This window comes from Phytophthora cinnamomi (genome assembly GCF_018691715.1).
Source record: "Phytophthora cinnamomi strain GKB4 chromosome Unknown Contig58, whole genome shotgun sequence".
In the NCBI taxonomy this organism is placed as follows: Eukaryota; Oomycota; class Peronosporomycetes; order Peronosporales; family Peronosporaceae; genus Phytophthora; species Phytophthora cinnamomi.
Genome location: NW_027150991.1, coordinates 1 through 17,477, shown reverse-complemented (window position 1 = coordinate 17,477; position 17,477 = coordinate 1). Strand labels below are relative to the sequence as shown.

At 47.1% G+C, this 17,477-nt stretch overlaps 2 protein-coding genes across 2 annotated transcripts; both read left to right on the top strand.

Moving 5' to 3' along the window:
* Nucleotides 1-9,352: 9,352 nt before the first annotated feature.
* On the top strand, nucleotides 9,353-9,934 carry IUM83_14308 (uncharacterized protein; the record flags this gene model as incomplete). The annotated part of the gene is made up of 1 exon (XM_067939043.1): nucleotides 9,353-9,934. One exon carries the CDS (start codon nucleotides 9,353-9,355, stop codon nucleotides 9,932-9,934), a length of 582 nt encoding a protein of 193 aa, XP_067787757.1.
* A 1,823-nt stretch (nucleotides 9,935-11,757) lies between these two features.
* Nucleotides 11,758-12,530, top strand: IUM83_14307 (uncharacterized protein; the record flags this gene model as incomplete). Its single annotated transcript, XM_067939042.1, has 3 exons — nucleotides 11,758-12,041; nucleotides 12,175-12,452; nucleotides 12,523-12,530. 3 exons carry the CDS (start codon nucleotides 11,758-11,760, stop codon nucleotides 12,528-12,530), a joined length of 570 nt encoding a protein of 189 aa, XP_067787756.1.
* Between the last annotated feature and the right edge of the window lie 4,947 nt (nucleotides 12,531-17,477).

Sequence of the window (17,477 nt, the reverse complement as noted above, 5' to 3'; positions counted from 1 at the left end):
CTTAGATTGGTAAGCACGAAATTAGATTGAATATGCTGTTTTGGTAACTTTTACCGCTGCCCTTAACGCTCTTACTGCGTCTTTATCAGCCTTTGATTCCGACTTCATAGAATCGTGTATATTCTTCTCCAAGCGGCATTGAGCTTGTCCGTATTCTTGAAAAGCAGATTCCGTGTCATCGTGTAGCTCTCGAAGGGTCCCATCGCCATAAAACTTCATATTCAAGTGGTGTTTTGATATCAGCAGCGTTGCTGAAGATGGCTTCTCGTAGCAACTTTAGATTATCATTGAGTTTTTTTTCTATATTTCGATTTCCGGTATCATCAACATATTTCCCAGTCTTCTAGCTCAGTTAGTAAGGATTGGAATTTGTCCATCCATCGAATATTTTTCATCAAATGCGACATTGCGTCGCCTTTCACAGGCTTGAGCTGAGCGTTTCTAAAATATAGGGGTTTGTTATGAGTTGGCTCACCTAGGTAGTAAGTCGGGTGGATCTTCGAACTTTTATCCGAATTAACAATCGGACGTAATCTTACTATTATCTTCACTGGATTATCAGCAAGCTTCCTGTAATAATCCGTGAGCATGGTTTTAGCTTCAAGTTCTGGGATAGCAAGCTCTTTGTCCATGTATTCATCTTCACCTGGTCGTTCATCGATGAGATCATCTGCTAATTCATAAGGTTTAGCATTTCTCGTTAGCCATCTCAGTATTTGATACTAAGCTAAGTCCTTTCTTCTTGACAATGGTCAAGAACCATTCGAGCGTAGCAGACCAATTTACAATTTTTTTGCACAGCGGGTGACGCTTGTTAGAATCTATACCAAACACGTAGATCCTAAAATGGCTGTCAATCCATAGATATCCACCCAAATATACCTCACCATCTCTAAGAATAGGAGTTATGCGTTTTTGTAGGTTGTTAGCCTCTAACATAGCTTTATTCTCAATTATAAACCATGCCAGCTTGTATTTAGCCTCATCATCATCGAGTTTTGTCGAAGTCGATTTATTTAAATATTTTAATGTGAGCCGTGGATCTTTTAGCGCTTTATCGAGATCTTCAATATCATCTTCGCCCCTTTTATCTTTCTATCTGATCGCGGTTGGGGAGGCCGACGTTGTTGGCCGATCGAACGCTCCTCGAGCGTTCTCATATCTTCAGCGCGCATGGCACCAAGTTCATCAATCGAATTGCTTTCACCATCGTAGAGAATATCTCGTATTTTAGACTCGGTAGCGACCCAATCGATTGAGCCATAACTTTTAAATTTTTTTGCCACTCTTTACCGATCGAAGAGATCCATTTTCACGAATGACACGTTTTCTATCGTCTTTACCATCCTTCTTAACTGGGTTGATTCCAATGGTCGCCCAGTTTGGATTAGCTTTGTAGAATGCTTTAATCCAATTTCTTGATGCAACTTGATCTTCATGATCTCGAATGACCGCGGTTTCTGAGGTCTCGATCCATGCATCAGCGGTATCAGGTTTAACACCGGCCGATCTATCCATAACATTTGGCTTAGCTGTAGACCCCATATGTGCTATAGATGATTTAGCAACTACTTCAGCGTCAGCCATGTCTGATCTGGCAGTAGTTTCAGCATCAACCATAATAGGCACTTTCAGTAGATCAGTATTGATTCCAACCGATGATAACTCAGGTATTTTCTGGGAGGATTTTAGTGAATTATCTTGATTTTCAGTTGCTATTGAAGGCTTTTTTAAATCACCGTCTCCAGCTTGATCATTCGAGTCCTGAGTGGCCCGCTTGTCAAGTGAGATGGTTTTGCCTGCTTCCGGTGCCCATGATACTTCCGCATACATGCGGCGAGATTCATCTTTCTGTCTGACGCGAAGCTTGGTTCGTTCGAGTAGATCGATACGCTTTTGCTCACGCTGTGCAAGAGATGTGAAATTGGGGAACATTGTCGATTGCTATATGTGATAATTGATATTTATTTCCGGAATTTTGACTTATATTGGAGGGAATCCGGTATATCACGAAGGTGGGGTCGCCTCGCGACTCCGCCAACTGCGGAGCCGTAAGGCTCATCGTCCGGTGAGTGGAGCGGGCGTAGCCCCTCCCGGACGGTCTCCGACCTGTCATCCCATAGTCGCATCGTGAATTTATGAACGATTGAATTACGCCTCTGTAGCAATGATATGTAAGCGGCTTGACACTCATCGATAGGTAGTCCGAACAATTCTTCGACTTCCTTTTTGAACTTAGGATCACGGCAAATGAATCGATAAGGTCGATTAGAGTTGAGTTGCTGTAGGTGATATTTGATAGTCAACTCGATAGACATCGTTTAGCAACGAACTCATCTGATTTAGCTTATTGCTGTAGAACCGCATCCGTTGATGCATTTTCTTCAGTTACTTGCGATACATGGTTAATTTATGATCGTTACTATGCTGTGAGAAATATCCGCAAGGGAGAGACTCTCTAGAGCATGGTTTAATGGAAAGGGTGATAGCGTTGCAAGGTATAGAGCAGAGCTTAGATATCTTGATATAATCGTGATATGATGTATGTATATAGTATAGTCAAGAAAAATGGACATAGAGTATATTGACTACGATCCGTTAGCCTCTCATGTATATGACAATAGCGAGGTTGCTGAAGAGACTGAGAAGCTTATAAATAAGAGAAAAAAAATGAGCATAAGCCTATTGATCAAGGCGCGAACATGGGCAGAGGCTGGGGGCCATATCATAGTATTGAAATACCTAAACTAAGGCAGGCGAAGATGCCTGATTTAGCTTCGATTACTCTCTGAGAAGTAAGTTTGTTCCAGTTTACTCCTCCGATTCTTATTGATCAATCTAAGGTTGTCTTGGCTCTCCCAGGTAGGTTCATCATATCCCTTCCACTTGACTAAGTATTTGAGATTGCCAGATAGCATTTTTTTTATGCTTCAGGAGTCGCTCAGCTTCATAGATCTGTCCATTTTCGAATGGTGCGTCAGTAGGTTTTGAATTGAATAGTTTGATATCGTTGGGACTCGTATAGAGGGTATGTCCATTTTTGGATCGAATCTGAACACGATATCCATCGATACCAACGATTTCATAGATAGTATTGCTCCATCGCGCGTTGTCCTTATCAAATACACCTTTAGATAGACGATAGAGTACTGTAGATTTGATTGGTAGATTTCCTTCTACCTTTTCAATTAACTCACGATTATGATCAAGATCTTTTTCTATGGTTGAGCGTTTGGCTTGATTTGGGGTCATTTTGATAGAACTATGCCAAGTGTTATTATATCCACTTACAACGTCGCTAAGTAGTGTGTCAATGATAGGCTGATTAATTTTAAGTAATCGCATCTTCAACGTTCGATTGAAACGTTCAATCTTACCCATTTTAGCGTGATCGCCAGAATCGTTATTGTAGTGTGTGATCATTCGCTCTTCGAGGAATGCCTGAAGCTTACGATTGAGGAACTCCTTACCATTATCCGACGTTAATACATGAACCCCCTCTTCCTTAACAAATTGCTTGATTCCACCTAATACTGCGATAGCTCCTTTGTTTTTGAGGATCTTCGCGAAACCCAGTCGACGTGATATTGATAGCTGCTAATAAGGGAATTTTGTGCCAAAACGCAAGATCCATTTGCCATGAATTCGGGTCGTGAGAGGTGATTCTAAAGTTGTCGTAGGTATCCTTCTGCGATACATGTCTTTGGATGTCGAGCTTGTCCTTATACCACTACTCAACATCTTTTAAGCGGATAGATGAATCTCTTTCCTTAGCTTTCCAAAATAAGGTTTTTGCCGATATTAAACCAGTGGCTGGATCATAGTATAGCCCCTCAAGTAGATCATCCATAGCTTTATATTATACGATTAAAAAAAATGGCAAATGTTTCCCCTTAGATATTTAAAGGAACGGTAGAAATACCATCCGACAGTACTTGTCGCTTGTCGTAGTAGTAAGAAAGGGCTGTCTTTGTCTGAGAGTAGGTAATGATTGAATTAGCCTCTTTGCGAATGCAGAATCCAGTGTTATTTCCCTCGAAAGTGAATTGTTGCCCCTTGACAACGGCTTCAAAGTTGTTAGAGCACAGCACATTAGCATTCTTCGATTTTTGCACACCCTTAGCTGATAGCTTGATCTTCTCCTTACCAGTCTTATCATCGATTTGTCCACTCAGGTAGCAGATGTAGTTTTTGAACGATAGGCTGACCATAGCATTGCAGCGAAATTCCTCCTTGAAAAGACCTGGCGTTCTTCGATCGAAAGCAGCATTCTCCTTGGTATCGTCTCTTGGGAACCATTCATACTTATGTTTGTTGAAATGGTCAAGAAGCTCAGACTTTATGAGATTTGGGAAAGGATTATCATTACTAAAGGCAATATATCCACTATCGGTATCCATCTCCTGATGCTGGAAGTCAAATCTATCGAAGTAAAAGTCGATGCAATCGTAGTAAAATTGTAGCATACGTAGCTTAGCTAACTGATATATGGCAATATAAATATGGATAGGATTGGTAAGCTTGATTCGTCGTTTATGCTTAACTAACTCAACAGTCCCATTGGAAAACTCCGTTCTTGATTGGTGTGTGAAATGCTCGATAGACTGCTTAATTTGCTTCTCATCATTCAAGAATTTGATTTCCTTGTGCTTGCTCATATCCATGCCAGAGCGACCGAAAGTGGCATTACCGACAAGCTTCATCATATCAGCAATCATAGCTTTGCTATCATCAACATCACCTTCTCGCCGTGCATCAGACACCTGCTCCATGAATGACTTGAAGGGTCGATGACTGTGAGCCTTGATGAAGCTATACGTCTTAGTAATAACTGATCCATGCTCCAGATACCACTTGAGAAGAGGTGTATAGATGAGGATTTGCTTGCCAAAGCAGCTCCCAATAAGCTTGCGCCCTACTTTAGCCATGTTCTTACCTCGTGTTTGATTGTAGTCAAACATATGCTGACCAATGACTTCAGCTGTCGGCTCGATCTCAATATTCTTGAAAATGAGGGTCATCTCACTAAAATAGTCTTTTAAGTGGTCTGGAGTTTCTATATCGCATTCAAGAAAATCAAAAAATCTTATCCTGTTTGATATCGTCAATGATCGTTTCGTAGGCGTCAATAATAGTCAACCGTCCGCAAGGCATCTCATTGCCTAGACACCACAGGTATAGAGCGTTAGCGTCGTATCCAATAACTTTCGTACACTTTTTACCACCAGGACCACGAAGTTTCGTCTCATTACGCTTTGCATAGCGATTGAAGATGATTGATGGTCTGCCGGCGATATTGGCCTTCATTTTGTAATAGATAGCTGACTCTTCCTTATCGATAGAGAATACCAATCGATTGGCATTGTAATCGAGTAGCTTCTTGTATCTGAAAGCACTAATGTCCATGTCCTTGCGTGCGACGTTGCATTCAATGCAAGTAATCATGACATTGTCATCGATATGCCCGAGCTTATTATTGATACGATCGACTGAAACAATCTCTTCATTCAGCTTGCAATAGCATATGGCACAGAGATACCTCTGCTTCTTCATTAGCTTAGCGACGTGATCTTTCGTCATATCGAATTCACGTTTAGCTTCCTTGTCTTGAGTGATATAGCCTTGGAAACGCTTCGCAGGAAGACGAATGATTCAGCCGGCTTCTTAGGTGGAAATTTCAGCTCACTCAGTGTAGTCTGATACATGACCTTTTCGCTCAAGCCTGGTAGAGACACCATCACAGAACATATCCAAAGCGAAACGCTTCAATAACTCACGATGCTTTTCGATTGCCATCACGAATGGAGCAACGTCGAGGTTGTTATACCAGACGAGAAGGTCCTTGATTGTTTTCATCTCATAATGCTTCCAAACGAACTGTAGGCGGCATAGTCCTTATCCTCGATATTGATCTTGCGCAGTTTGCTGTAGAATCCTGATTTAGGCGGAAGCTCAGTCTCATTGAGAACATCATAACTGGTAATGTATTCATATGGAAAAACTCCATTGGTCATATCACAGACGCAACGAATGCTATCAACACATTTACAACCACCGAGATAGGATGTGGGAAAAACTCCATTGGTCATACCACAGACGCAACGAATGCTATCAACACATTTACAACCACCGAGATAGGATGTGGGAAAAACTCCATTGGTCATACCACAGACGCAACGAATGCTATCAACACATTTACAACCACCGAGATAGGTTGTGAGATACTTATCGAGAGATGTTCCTGCTGGAACATAGTTGATGATATCGAGAAACTTATAATCATCAGTCGTATTGGCCATATAGCCACCATTTTTGATGATTTTATCGATATCACCTAAGACTTCAAACAAATCATTTTGATCATATTGATATCATAGCTTCCACTGTTGAAACCGAGAACTGGGACTTTCTTAAGGATGGCCAATAGCCGTTTAGATTTCTTATTGATGAAGCAGTCGCAAGCACTATCAACGAATTCCGCCAGAATTTGCATACATTCCTGGCTTGATCCATCGATGGAGATCCTTGCTGAGGAATGTTTCCGTAATGTTTCACCTGGAATCATAGTCATTCCAAGCGAATCCATTAGAGTGATAATCAGCTCCTCATATTTGCTGACGTTGTAAGCAAATATTTTGTCTCTAACCTCTTTGATGTAGCACATCATATCAATAACGAGTTGCTTCGGGTCAGAATTGACAAAGCACTTAATCTCTCTTGTCAAGCTGTCGCAAACGCTTGCTGAAACAGGAACGTGTTCATTGAAGAATTGAGTTTTAGCTTCCTTATCAAACGCTTGAGGCGCCAAAATCGCTTCAAGATCGAATACGATGAAATGATCAATGTAATGATTTACATTCTTCACTTCATAAGACTTCAGAAGCGACTTAATGGTGTTAACGTTAGGTTGATAGATCTTAGGGCCTTAACAAATGATCCGATATTGATCTTATCACACTTACACTAGATGTGCTCCCTCAATCTGATGCAGTTATCAAACGTCATCTTACAATCGGGACAAGCATATCGAGACTGGACCTTGTCTGGGCTTGTAATATAGTGTGCGTGATTAGCGTGAGATAAGATATTGATCGTATCTTCGAACTTACCGTCAGTAGGGCGAAATTTCTCAACAGCTCCTGTCTCTTCATCGTATGTATACACATTAATGTTGAGATTGAAGCACTTCTCAAGGTTATCAAAGTCAAGGAGGTCGATAGGCTTAAAATTCTTATAGAGGCTGAGAGAGTATTCAAAACCCTTGAACTTACAGTATTTCTTGAAGGCTGCTTTGACCTGGGTCTGAATTTTTCTTGAGTCCTTCTTATCCGAGAAATGATATGCAAGGCAATGGAATACGCACTTGTTGTTAGTCTTCGTGAAATTAACAATATATTTATGTTTCTTAATGAATTCAGGTAAGAAAGCATCGCTGTCTCCGAGAGCATGATCGCGGTAATCGATTTGAATCAGAAAGCCCGAGATAGCTTTGAGCTTGACACATGACATCGGATATTTAAGTCCGTCGGCCAGCTCACGGGTTCTAATATCCGAAACAATTTTTCGAGCATTAGCACGGCTATTGACGGCGAATGGCTTGTCATACACCGCCGTGTTAGCAATGTTTGGATAGAAGTAAAATTCTTCATCATTGACTGGGTCATAAAGCGTATAACCCAGTTCGATGTTGATCTTATAAGCCTTAGGCTGATTTAGAAGCACGTTTTCGAGTTTATCATAGAATTCACCCGTTGGGATGTATTCATAGAAGTGTCTCTCACCATATTTCTCCTTCTTGAAAATGAATTGCGTGTCGAGTTTGTAATCGGGTGAAAGTTGTTTCGTGAGCTCATCGATCGAGACATTGTATTGCTTGGCAATGAGCTTCATATTCTTGGGTAGGCTTGGTTTTCCAATGAACACCATCTTACCAGTGCGTCCGCGCACCTTCAGTCGATATGAGGTTCCCCATTTAATGGGCTTGATTTTGAGACGGTGCAATCCTTCGAGTTCGTATCCAAACATAGCTATATATCAGGTGCTATATTTCGTCGCGTAAAATGTCTTTATATTAGTTTGATCTTCGCTTAAGATAGACCTTTATATCTGATTGATAACAAAAAACGAAACTAATTAATTCGATTCCTTGGTTTCGTTTGCTGTTTGCGCTTCCTTGAGTGCTCTACGCCTCTCACGACGTCGAGCATTGATTTTGTCTTTGTTAGCAGTATCATGCTCCTTCTGCTTGGTGACGCGAGCTTCCTTATTCTTTAGATATGAGCGCCTCATATTCTCTTTGAGGCGATCCTTGTTAGCTTGGTAGAATTCCGGAGTATAAGTCATGACTGTTTATATATTATTGAATACTTTATATCAGGTTCGATGAAAGAAAATATTTACAATTTATGTGTGCTTCAATAGCCACGCTCTATCCATTGCTGATAGGTGTCTTCTTTCCCTAACGGGGTCAATACCATGCTTCGGGATATGATATTCAGTTGTAAATGATTTATAATCCGGATGATGGCTCTCAATATGACAAAATGGCGTATTAGGTGCCTTTTTACATTTCCTGCCTGAACTTGGAATAATATATTCACACATAATTATGGTTGGATCGTTGGATCGTATATATGATCGGTTTATATCTTTATATTTTATCTATCAGGATGGGTCGTTCTTTATATTTGAAAAACTGGCGGCCATTTGTGCGTGATCTGAAACAATGTTTAGAAGTATTGTGGCGTCTGAATAATCATAGAATGCTTATTTGTACCAGAGGGTGTCGAGAGGTCTTGCCCACTTTTTGACTACTTTTGGTACTCAACGTTTATATTACCTGAAGGTGGTAATATATTCATTGAAAAAAAAACTGGCGGTCGTTTGTGGGGGTATATTACTACTCCCACTAGTTAGAACGTTCCAAATTTAGAAATGCCAAGCAGTACTATGACACCCACAGTTGTGTACTACTCCGTCTCAAAATTGATGTCCCATTGTTGTAGAACACATGCGCGTTTTGTCAATATTTCGTCTTTTGCAGCGCGGTTTGGCAAATACGACGCGGCGCGTTCTCACGGTGTGAACCGTGTGCTTATTTACTCACCACGGTTAGTTTTGACAGCAGAGTGACGAAATGAATGGCCTCGGATGTGATTTAAGAGCTGGGACATGGCGGCAGATCGCAGATGTCGCCCTTCCTCCTCAAACCAAGCGTCCAGATCCGCCCATACTCCTACTTTCCCAGTCCAATGGAGGTTTCAAGCACGCCGCGAAGGCGGGAGCTCACTGACATCGACCGCGAGCAGGTCATGGTGTCGCTGCTGCAGCGATCGGTGAACGGCGTTCCTCGATGAGGCGCCGTGAAGGGGTGGTGGACAAGTTCCAAGTCAACCCTCGCACGATCTCAAGGTTATGGCGGCGCGCGAAGGAGGAGGAGGCCAAGTCGGGCCAACTGTGTGCTGAGTCGCGCCGCCATGATCGTGGCCGCCCAATGGCGGATTTGTCGGCCAAGCTGGAGCGGCTGCGGATTACCCCGCTGGAGCAGCGCAGCACATTGCGCTCTGCGGCGTTGTCATGCGGTGTGTCGAGAGCAACCCTGCAGCGTCGTGTCAAGGACGAGAAGCTCGTGGCACACACTAGCAATGTAAAGCCACTTCTGACGGAAGAGAACAAGGTAGCAAGACTAACCTGGTGCATCGGGCATGTTGAGCCATTGTCTTTGCTGTTTAGAGACATGAATGACACCATTCATGTAGACGAAAAACTATTCTACATGACAGCCGTCCGGCGTCGATACTATCTTCTTCCTGGCGAAGCAGAGCCCCACCGCCAAGTTCGTTCCAAGCGCTACATCACAAAGGTGATGATGCTTGCTGTGGTAGGAAGACCAAGATGGGGTGAGGCCTCGGGCTCCTTTTCGACGGAAAGCTAGGCATATGGCCCTTCATCGTGCGGGAAGCTGCTGTCCGCAGCAGTACCAAGCGTCCGGCGGGGACAATCGTGACCAAGGAAGGCCGCGTAAACCAAGGTACCTATTGTGCAATGTTGATTGAGAAGCTTCTACCTGCTGTTCGCGAGCGCTGGCCGGCTGCAAGAGACGGTGTGCATGTGCGCGTGCAGCAATACAACGCTCCTGCGCATATTAGCGTCGACGATGCTCAGTTTGCCGACACCGTGCAGCAGCAGGAGCTGGATATCGAGCTGTGCTGCCAACCGCCGAACTCCCCGGATCTCAACTGCTTGGACTTAGGCTTATTCGCAGCCATACAAGCCCGCCAACATCTGCGCACACCTCGCAGCTTTGATGAGCTCATTGATGCCGTTACAGCAGTGTACTGGGAGCTGCCGCCATCGACAATTAATGCCGCGTTAAGTCTGCAGGGGTCGATGGACTTGTGCATTCAGGATACCGGGGCAACACGTTCAAGCCTCCTCACATGGCCAAAGCGAAGCTTCAGCGGGAGGGAAGACTGCCTCTGAGCGTGGACGAGTACCAGTCTCGCACAGTACCTCCTAAGGCCACCACTACCAATGTGGACGCGCTGTAGCCATAATTAAAATGAATAATTTTAGGTTGCCATAACATGTACACAACTGTGGGTGTCATATTACTGCTTGGTATTTCTAAATTTGGAACGTTCTAAATAGTGGCTTGTTTTGCCGGTGAGCCGATAGTCCACTAACGGAAAATGCCAATTAGTGCACTGTATACAATCGAATTGAACACACTTCATTCTTAGCAAGGTATACAATTAGGAGGAGGTAAACTATTGCATAGACGGAATCCTCGGAGTCCCAAATCGTGAACTCGTCCAGATTTTCGAGAAGATCCTCTTCAACATCGTTGTCATCGGAATCATCGTCACGAGAGCTACTTGCGGCAAAATAGTTCTCCATAGACGTCATGGCGACTGGTGTGCCAATCTTGTTAACAGGGAGCGAATCCTGCCGCTGCCGCAGACCGAGTAACAACTTTGGCAGGCACATAGATTGGTTGACTCCTTCTGCTTCCACCAATATCGGATTGGAGCCGCAGAGATTTCCCACCCACGCTTGTTCTGGAAGTGCGTGGCAGCCCTTGCTGGGACCTCTCGGTGTTCCTCGATCCACGTGACGATCTCCTTCTTCTCCGACATGGTCTTGGCGAGGCGGGATCCAGGCATGGTGGCGTTGGTTGGTTGGTGCAGGTGCTTGTTGTTGACAGCGAATTGAATGTTTCCGCAGCGCAAGTCGTGCGCTAGGATGCCAACGTGAGGTATACTAATTGGCGTAGGTACAATACGAATTGTATAGTCAACGAGATGATCGGATTCTACAGGGGTATTCTATTTGGCACCGCAATACTAATTGGCATTTTCCGTTACCTTCCTGCCAGCGTTTTCTGGCTGAGGAGATTACAAAGTCGCACATCTCGCACACCTTCAGCTTGCGCTGCTCATACCATTTTGTTGCCACTCGTACATGGTCAGGGCTGCCGATTATGGCATGATCATTTCAGTAATTTTATATGAGACGATGAAATTATTTATGTTGGTATTTCCTGGATTTTATTGATAATTTATTAGCTTCGACAATCATCTCTCATAATTTATACCTAAACCTCTTTATCATGATGAGCACATCCATACCAACCGACAAATTCTTGAGCGCCAAGCTCCTCTGGTCCAACCGTTCTCACAGCCATCTATCTAGAACAGATCGCTCAAGTTCTCACTGTTCACTTTAAGCTTTTCCCAGCACCGCACGACGATCACCATGGCTCTCGCCTCCCGCGCCCGTCACGCCACCTTCACCCCAGCCCAAGTTTCCGGCTTCTACTTCCGACCGTGCCGGGATGACCATGACGAGGTCACCAACGAGTACTTTCGTTGCAGGTGTGGTACGGTGCGGAAGCAGACGCGCCGGAACGGCTACAACAACCTCATGCAGCACGTCCGACGCGAGCATCCTGACTACGATGCCGTGATGCTTGCAGCATCGACGGCAGAAACCGGCTCCATGCTAAACTACGTGCGGCAATCGGCATTGAATGTCTACGGGTGGATGGATTGGATTCTGAAAACAATCTACCACTCTCATTCTGCGAGAATCGAGCAGCTAGAAGGTGTGCTAGTTTCAACGTATTGGTGTGTGCATTCACTAATTACTACATTTTGTTTCGGTTATAACCAGATACACGAAACTCGACCCTATTTGTGTGGAGACTCTGGTCGGTGCAATGGACAGTCTCACTAGGGTTGTGGAGCGCTCGATCGCGGCAGAGCTCCCCGATCGCTTTGGGCTGCTCCTCGATGGGTGGACGCATGCCTCCGAGCATTTCATCGCGGTCTTCGCCTTCCACGAGATTGGCGGCGTCCGGAAGACCCCGCTGCTCAGCATGGCGCCGCTGCTGGGGGCCCTCGACGACGACCTCTCAGCGCGAGGCCACCTGGTGTTTTTGGCGAACATGTGTCCCCGAGATTTCGGGAAACAATTATCACAATGCTTATTCCTAGTTGCTGATAACTGTGCTGTAAACAGATTACTAGCTACGCTCATGAGGGTCCCCCTGGTGGGTTGTGCGAGTCACAGACTCAACTTGTAACGGGGTTACACACACAAGTGACAACAGTCACTTGTGCACGATAACGGTCACAAGTGACAACTGTCACTTGTGTTTGACATTTGTCACTTATGGTTTAACAGATAAATATCTGTTAAAGGTTTTAGATACTTCCTCACATTGGTGTAAGACACACCAATGGATACATTGAAGTGGGTCACCACAATTAGTGGTCCACACATACCCAAAGATCCTATTGGTAGAAAGCAGCGTCTTTCTACCAATCAGAGACATGCATATTAGCGGGGCTCTGACAGCCAGCCGCTGCCAACCCTTTCATAGATGATAAACAGTTATTTTAGCAGATTTTAGAGAAAGACCAATTTACAAACAATACAGTTCTCATTTTACCTTAAACTAGCTACTTGGTGTTTTATTTGATTTATATTATACTTGTGGACTCAAGTATAATTAAATCAAATTATTAATAAACTCCTACGCTTCCTCATACACGTTGCGCAACGTGTAAGCTAAAGTAGTGAGTCAAGTTAGACCCACTACACCTGGTAGCACTTGTAGTCCGTCCAACGACCGACTACGTGACGTTCGTACAGGGTGTACGAACGCGGAGCCGAGAACCCCATGAGCACGGAGGTGCCCATGGAAACTCCAACACGCCTGCAACGCATGTTGCACGCGCTGACTGCCCCACCTGTCTGACCCAGAGTGGGAGGCCCTCAACGACTGTCAACAGTCATTGGAGAAGCGGCGATAGCTACAATGCTGCGTACGCTATCGCCGACGGAGCAACATGGTGTTGCTCTGGGATTCATCATGAAGGAGCAGCGTGACGCTGCTTCCTCAGTGACGGCGTCGTCAGGGACGACACCGCGTGCTCAACCATTAAAGTTGAGCGTAAGCAATTACGTGGGAAGAGAGGGCGAGCCTCTCCTCCGATGGCTTGTCGAACTCGACACAGCCATAGCGGCTCGACGCATCGTCGACCTGCTGTCGAAGGTCGCGTTCGCCATGTCCTGCCTTGGCGGACGAGCGAGGAGTTGGGCGTACGGACGCCGACTCTCAGATCCTACGTGCTTTAGCACGTACGCGATATTCAAAGAGGAGCTCAGACAAGCGTTTGAGCCCCCGCAAAATGAGTTCCGGTTGAGGGCGGAATTCCTCGACCTGCAGCAGGGTAAGCATGACGCTCATGCTTACGCGCAGCGCACGATATTTGGTATCAAATATCGTGACTAACTCCGATTGACGAGGCGACCAAAGGTCGTCACGTTCATGAAAGGGCTTAGAGATGGGCCTGTGAAGACCTATCTCTTCCGAGAGTACCCGAGTACTCTCGAAGCTGCAATTACCCTTGCCATGCAAGAAGAGTTTAGCCTGCGGCAGGCTAAAGCTCCATGTAAATACCGAGGCCGCAACCGCGCCCGGTAGTGAGCACGGAGGTCCGGAACCAATGGACCTCTCGAATGCAACGGCTGCTGGTCACCAGCAGCACGGAAATAATGTGCGATGCTTCCGTTGCGGAAGGATCGGTCACTTTACCAGAGAGTGCACGGCTCCCGTGCACTACGATAGTGACCGTCGTGGCGATGCTAGGCATCGCCGCGGATAACAAAAACGCGAACATCCAGTAGGCGCGGGGCGCCCTACTGGTAATGCAGTCACGCGTGCCGACATCGGGCACGCGACACTGAGACTGCAGCCCCAGTGAGACCAGCTCTCACTGCAAGAAACAAGATGACAGGCCGAACCTAGGCATCTTGAAGGTTTACTCGAAGAGAGCGAGTGACTCTCTTCGAGCTTTGGTAGATTCAGGCGCGTCGAGCAACTTTGTTCGACTACGAAGCCTGTCGAGACTTGACTTCGAGGAGGTAGATACACCTCGAAGTCTTCTGGAGTACGACTGGCAACAGGTGCCATCGTAAAGACCGAGAAGCGCGTCGTGAACGTGCGCTTCTCGTACAAACAACGGGTGTTTGTCGAACACTTTATCGTCCTGGACCTGGACGATAAGTTCGACGTAGTAATGGGCATGCCGTGGCTTGCACGGCATGATCCGGTAATAGACTGGAAGAAGCGCACGCTCGTGCGCTTCGGACGCGACACAGCGGAACAGAGAGCGATGGCCCTGTTACCGCAGCGCACGCACCAGCAGGTGCGCGAGGCTCACCAGTCGAGACAGCGCTTAATGCTGCTGTCCCGGAGTGCCCAAGAAGTGCGCGAAGGAGCGCACAAGTGAGACCCACGTCGGCAATGCTGCCGACGTCGAAAAAGATGTGCTGCTTCCGGGAACCAACACCCACATTCAAGTGTGTAGGGAACAATCCCTGACCCGAAGAGGTCAGGTCGACAATCGGCTCCGGGAGCCGACGCACCCTCGGTCATGAGGGGCTCCGCCAATGAATGGCGTCGAGGTGACGAAGGCGTGTCAATTCCGGGAGTTGACGCTGCAAACAGTGCGGGCGGTTGCAAACGTACCGCACTGACGCAATTTGCATGCTGTCGTGCAGCCGGGCTGCACGACGAAGCGCCATGCGATCAAGCCGGGCTTGACATCGCGCGCCCGCAGACAGGGTCTGTCGGCGAAGAGACACATTACCGTGCAGCCGGGCTGCACGAAGAAACGTGCGGTCAAGCCGGGCTTGATACCGCGCGCCCGCGGACAGGGTCCGCCGGCGAACGACTGTCCACGGCCGGGCCTGGACAAGAAGAACAACTGTGCGGAGCCGGGCTCCGCACAACAAGAAGACGGCGCAAGCGAAAACGCTGCGCAAGTCTCGGTCAGGACCGAGACGCAACAAGAGCAGTCTGCTGGCAGACTGAGCGGTGACGCCGGATGTCGAGACGCTAAGCGTCTTGACGCGTACCGATACTGGATTCCAGTATCGTGAAATGAAACTCGCTAATCCTCCGACGTCGGCGTCGGAGTTGACTTCGCTTCCAGCCATGAGCTGGAAGCGCTTCACACGCGACTTGCACGATGGACGCATCGAGCAAGTCTGCGTTCTCGGACAGCGAAAGAACGGAGAGCGGAGAACGAAGAGCTGAGGCAGCTCTTCATGGAAGTACCACTGAGAGTGAAGACACTCAGTGCGAAGACGAAGCGAGAGCGCTTCGAGGGAGATAAGGTTGGGACTCGCTGAAGTCGAGTCCCTATGCCAATTGTTGAGGAGCACAAATACGTACTCCCGGAAGAGATTCCCGCAGAGCTTCCGCAGGATAAGGGCATTCAGCACGAGATTGATCTCGTGCCGGGCACGAAGTACTGTGTCACGCGGCAGTGGCCACTGCCGCGAGAGCAAGTAAAGCAATCGACGACTTCTTTGAAAGTCGTCGCAAAGTAGGACAAGTGCGGGAATCAAAGTCCCCGCACAGTCCTCCGACGTTCTGTGTCAAAAAGCCATAGGCGGATGGCGCATCGTTCATGCCTACAACAAGCTGAACGATGCGGCGGTACGGCGCAGACGCCGATACCGCGAAAAGATGTTATCATCGATTCGATGGCCGGGAGCACCATTTACAGTGCTCGATTTGCGAGATGGATTTTATCAAATCCTAATGCGTGAGCGATATCCCTCTCACGGCAGTGAGCACGCCAAGCGGCATGCTCTGGGAATGGCTAGTAATGCCACAGGGGCGTAAGAACGCCCCTGCGACTTTCAACAGGTGCGTGACGCACTTGCTGCGCTCGGTGCGCGACTTCGCACCGAGCTACTCGATGATGTATTCATCCACAGCCGGACTGTGGACGGGAGAAGACCGACATAGAGATGCACAGGGTGCATCTCCGGAGCTACTTGAGCTTATGCGAAAGCAAGCTCTACGCGAACCTGAAGAAGTGTATCTTGGGCGAGCGAGATACCCGTCCTCGGGTGTCTCGTAGGGAAGAATGGTGTTCGCCCTGACCCGAAAAGGTCAGAGTGATCAATGAATGGCCAACGCCTTCGCGTGTCAAGGAACTGAGGCAGTTCCTTGATTTGGCCACGTACTTGTGCAAGTACGTGGAGGACTAGCGGGCAAGATCCGCCCGCTGTCAGAGTTTAAGAAAGAAGCTGTGTGGAATACACCCGATTGCCAGCAGAGTTCGATGCAGTCAAGCGGGCTTGACTGAGGCACCGATCTTGGCAGGCTGACTAAGATCGTCCATTCCACGTCGTACGTGACGCATCCGATTTCGCGATCGGATGCGCGTTGTCGTCACAACTTTACGATCACGGGGCCGTGATCGTGTCGTCTACCAATCGCTCAGCTGAAGCCAGCTGACGCGAACTATCATGCATGACAAGGAACGCCTTGCCATGAAATACGCTTGCACTCGCAAAGTTCGAGTGTATCTTCTTGGAAGTAGACCATTTGTGGTCTACACCGACCATGCTTCACTGCGCACCGCAGTGGAAGTCGCCATATCACAAAGAATGGCGAGATGGCTCTCATTCTTTGCGGGTATAACTTCCGGGTCGAATACAAACCCGGAAGATTGAATTAAGTTTGGCCGACGCGTTATCACGTCGGCCGGACTAGCAAAGCTGCTGACGTCAATGCCGTGACGCCGCTACGAACAGACACCCCACGTCGTCTCTGTTGGACGACGTGAGATACGTACGCGCACGACGCGGACGCGAAACTCTTGCTGGCCTATGGCACAGCACCTTCTGACAAGGCTCGTCAGAAGTTGCCCAAGCAACCTTCGTGCGCGTGCACACCGATATCGGGTTACGAAGGACTGCTTCTTTATAACGCAGTCGACGACAACGCGGATCGCGTTGTCGTGCCAAACAAACCATGACCTGCGCTCAGGATCATGTACGAGTATCACGATCCCGTCTGCGGGACATCTCGGACGTGAAGACATACGTCCTTCTCACGCGCGACTTCTACTGGCACCACCAGTACAAGTAACTTAATACGTAACGCA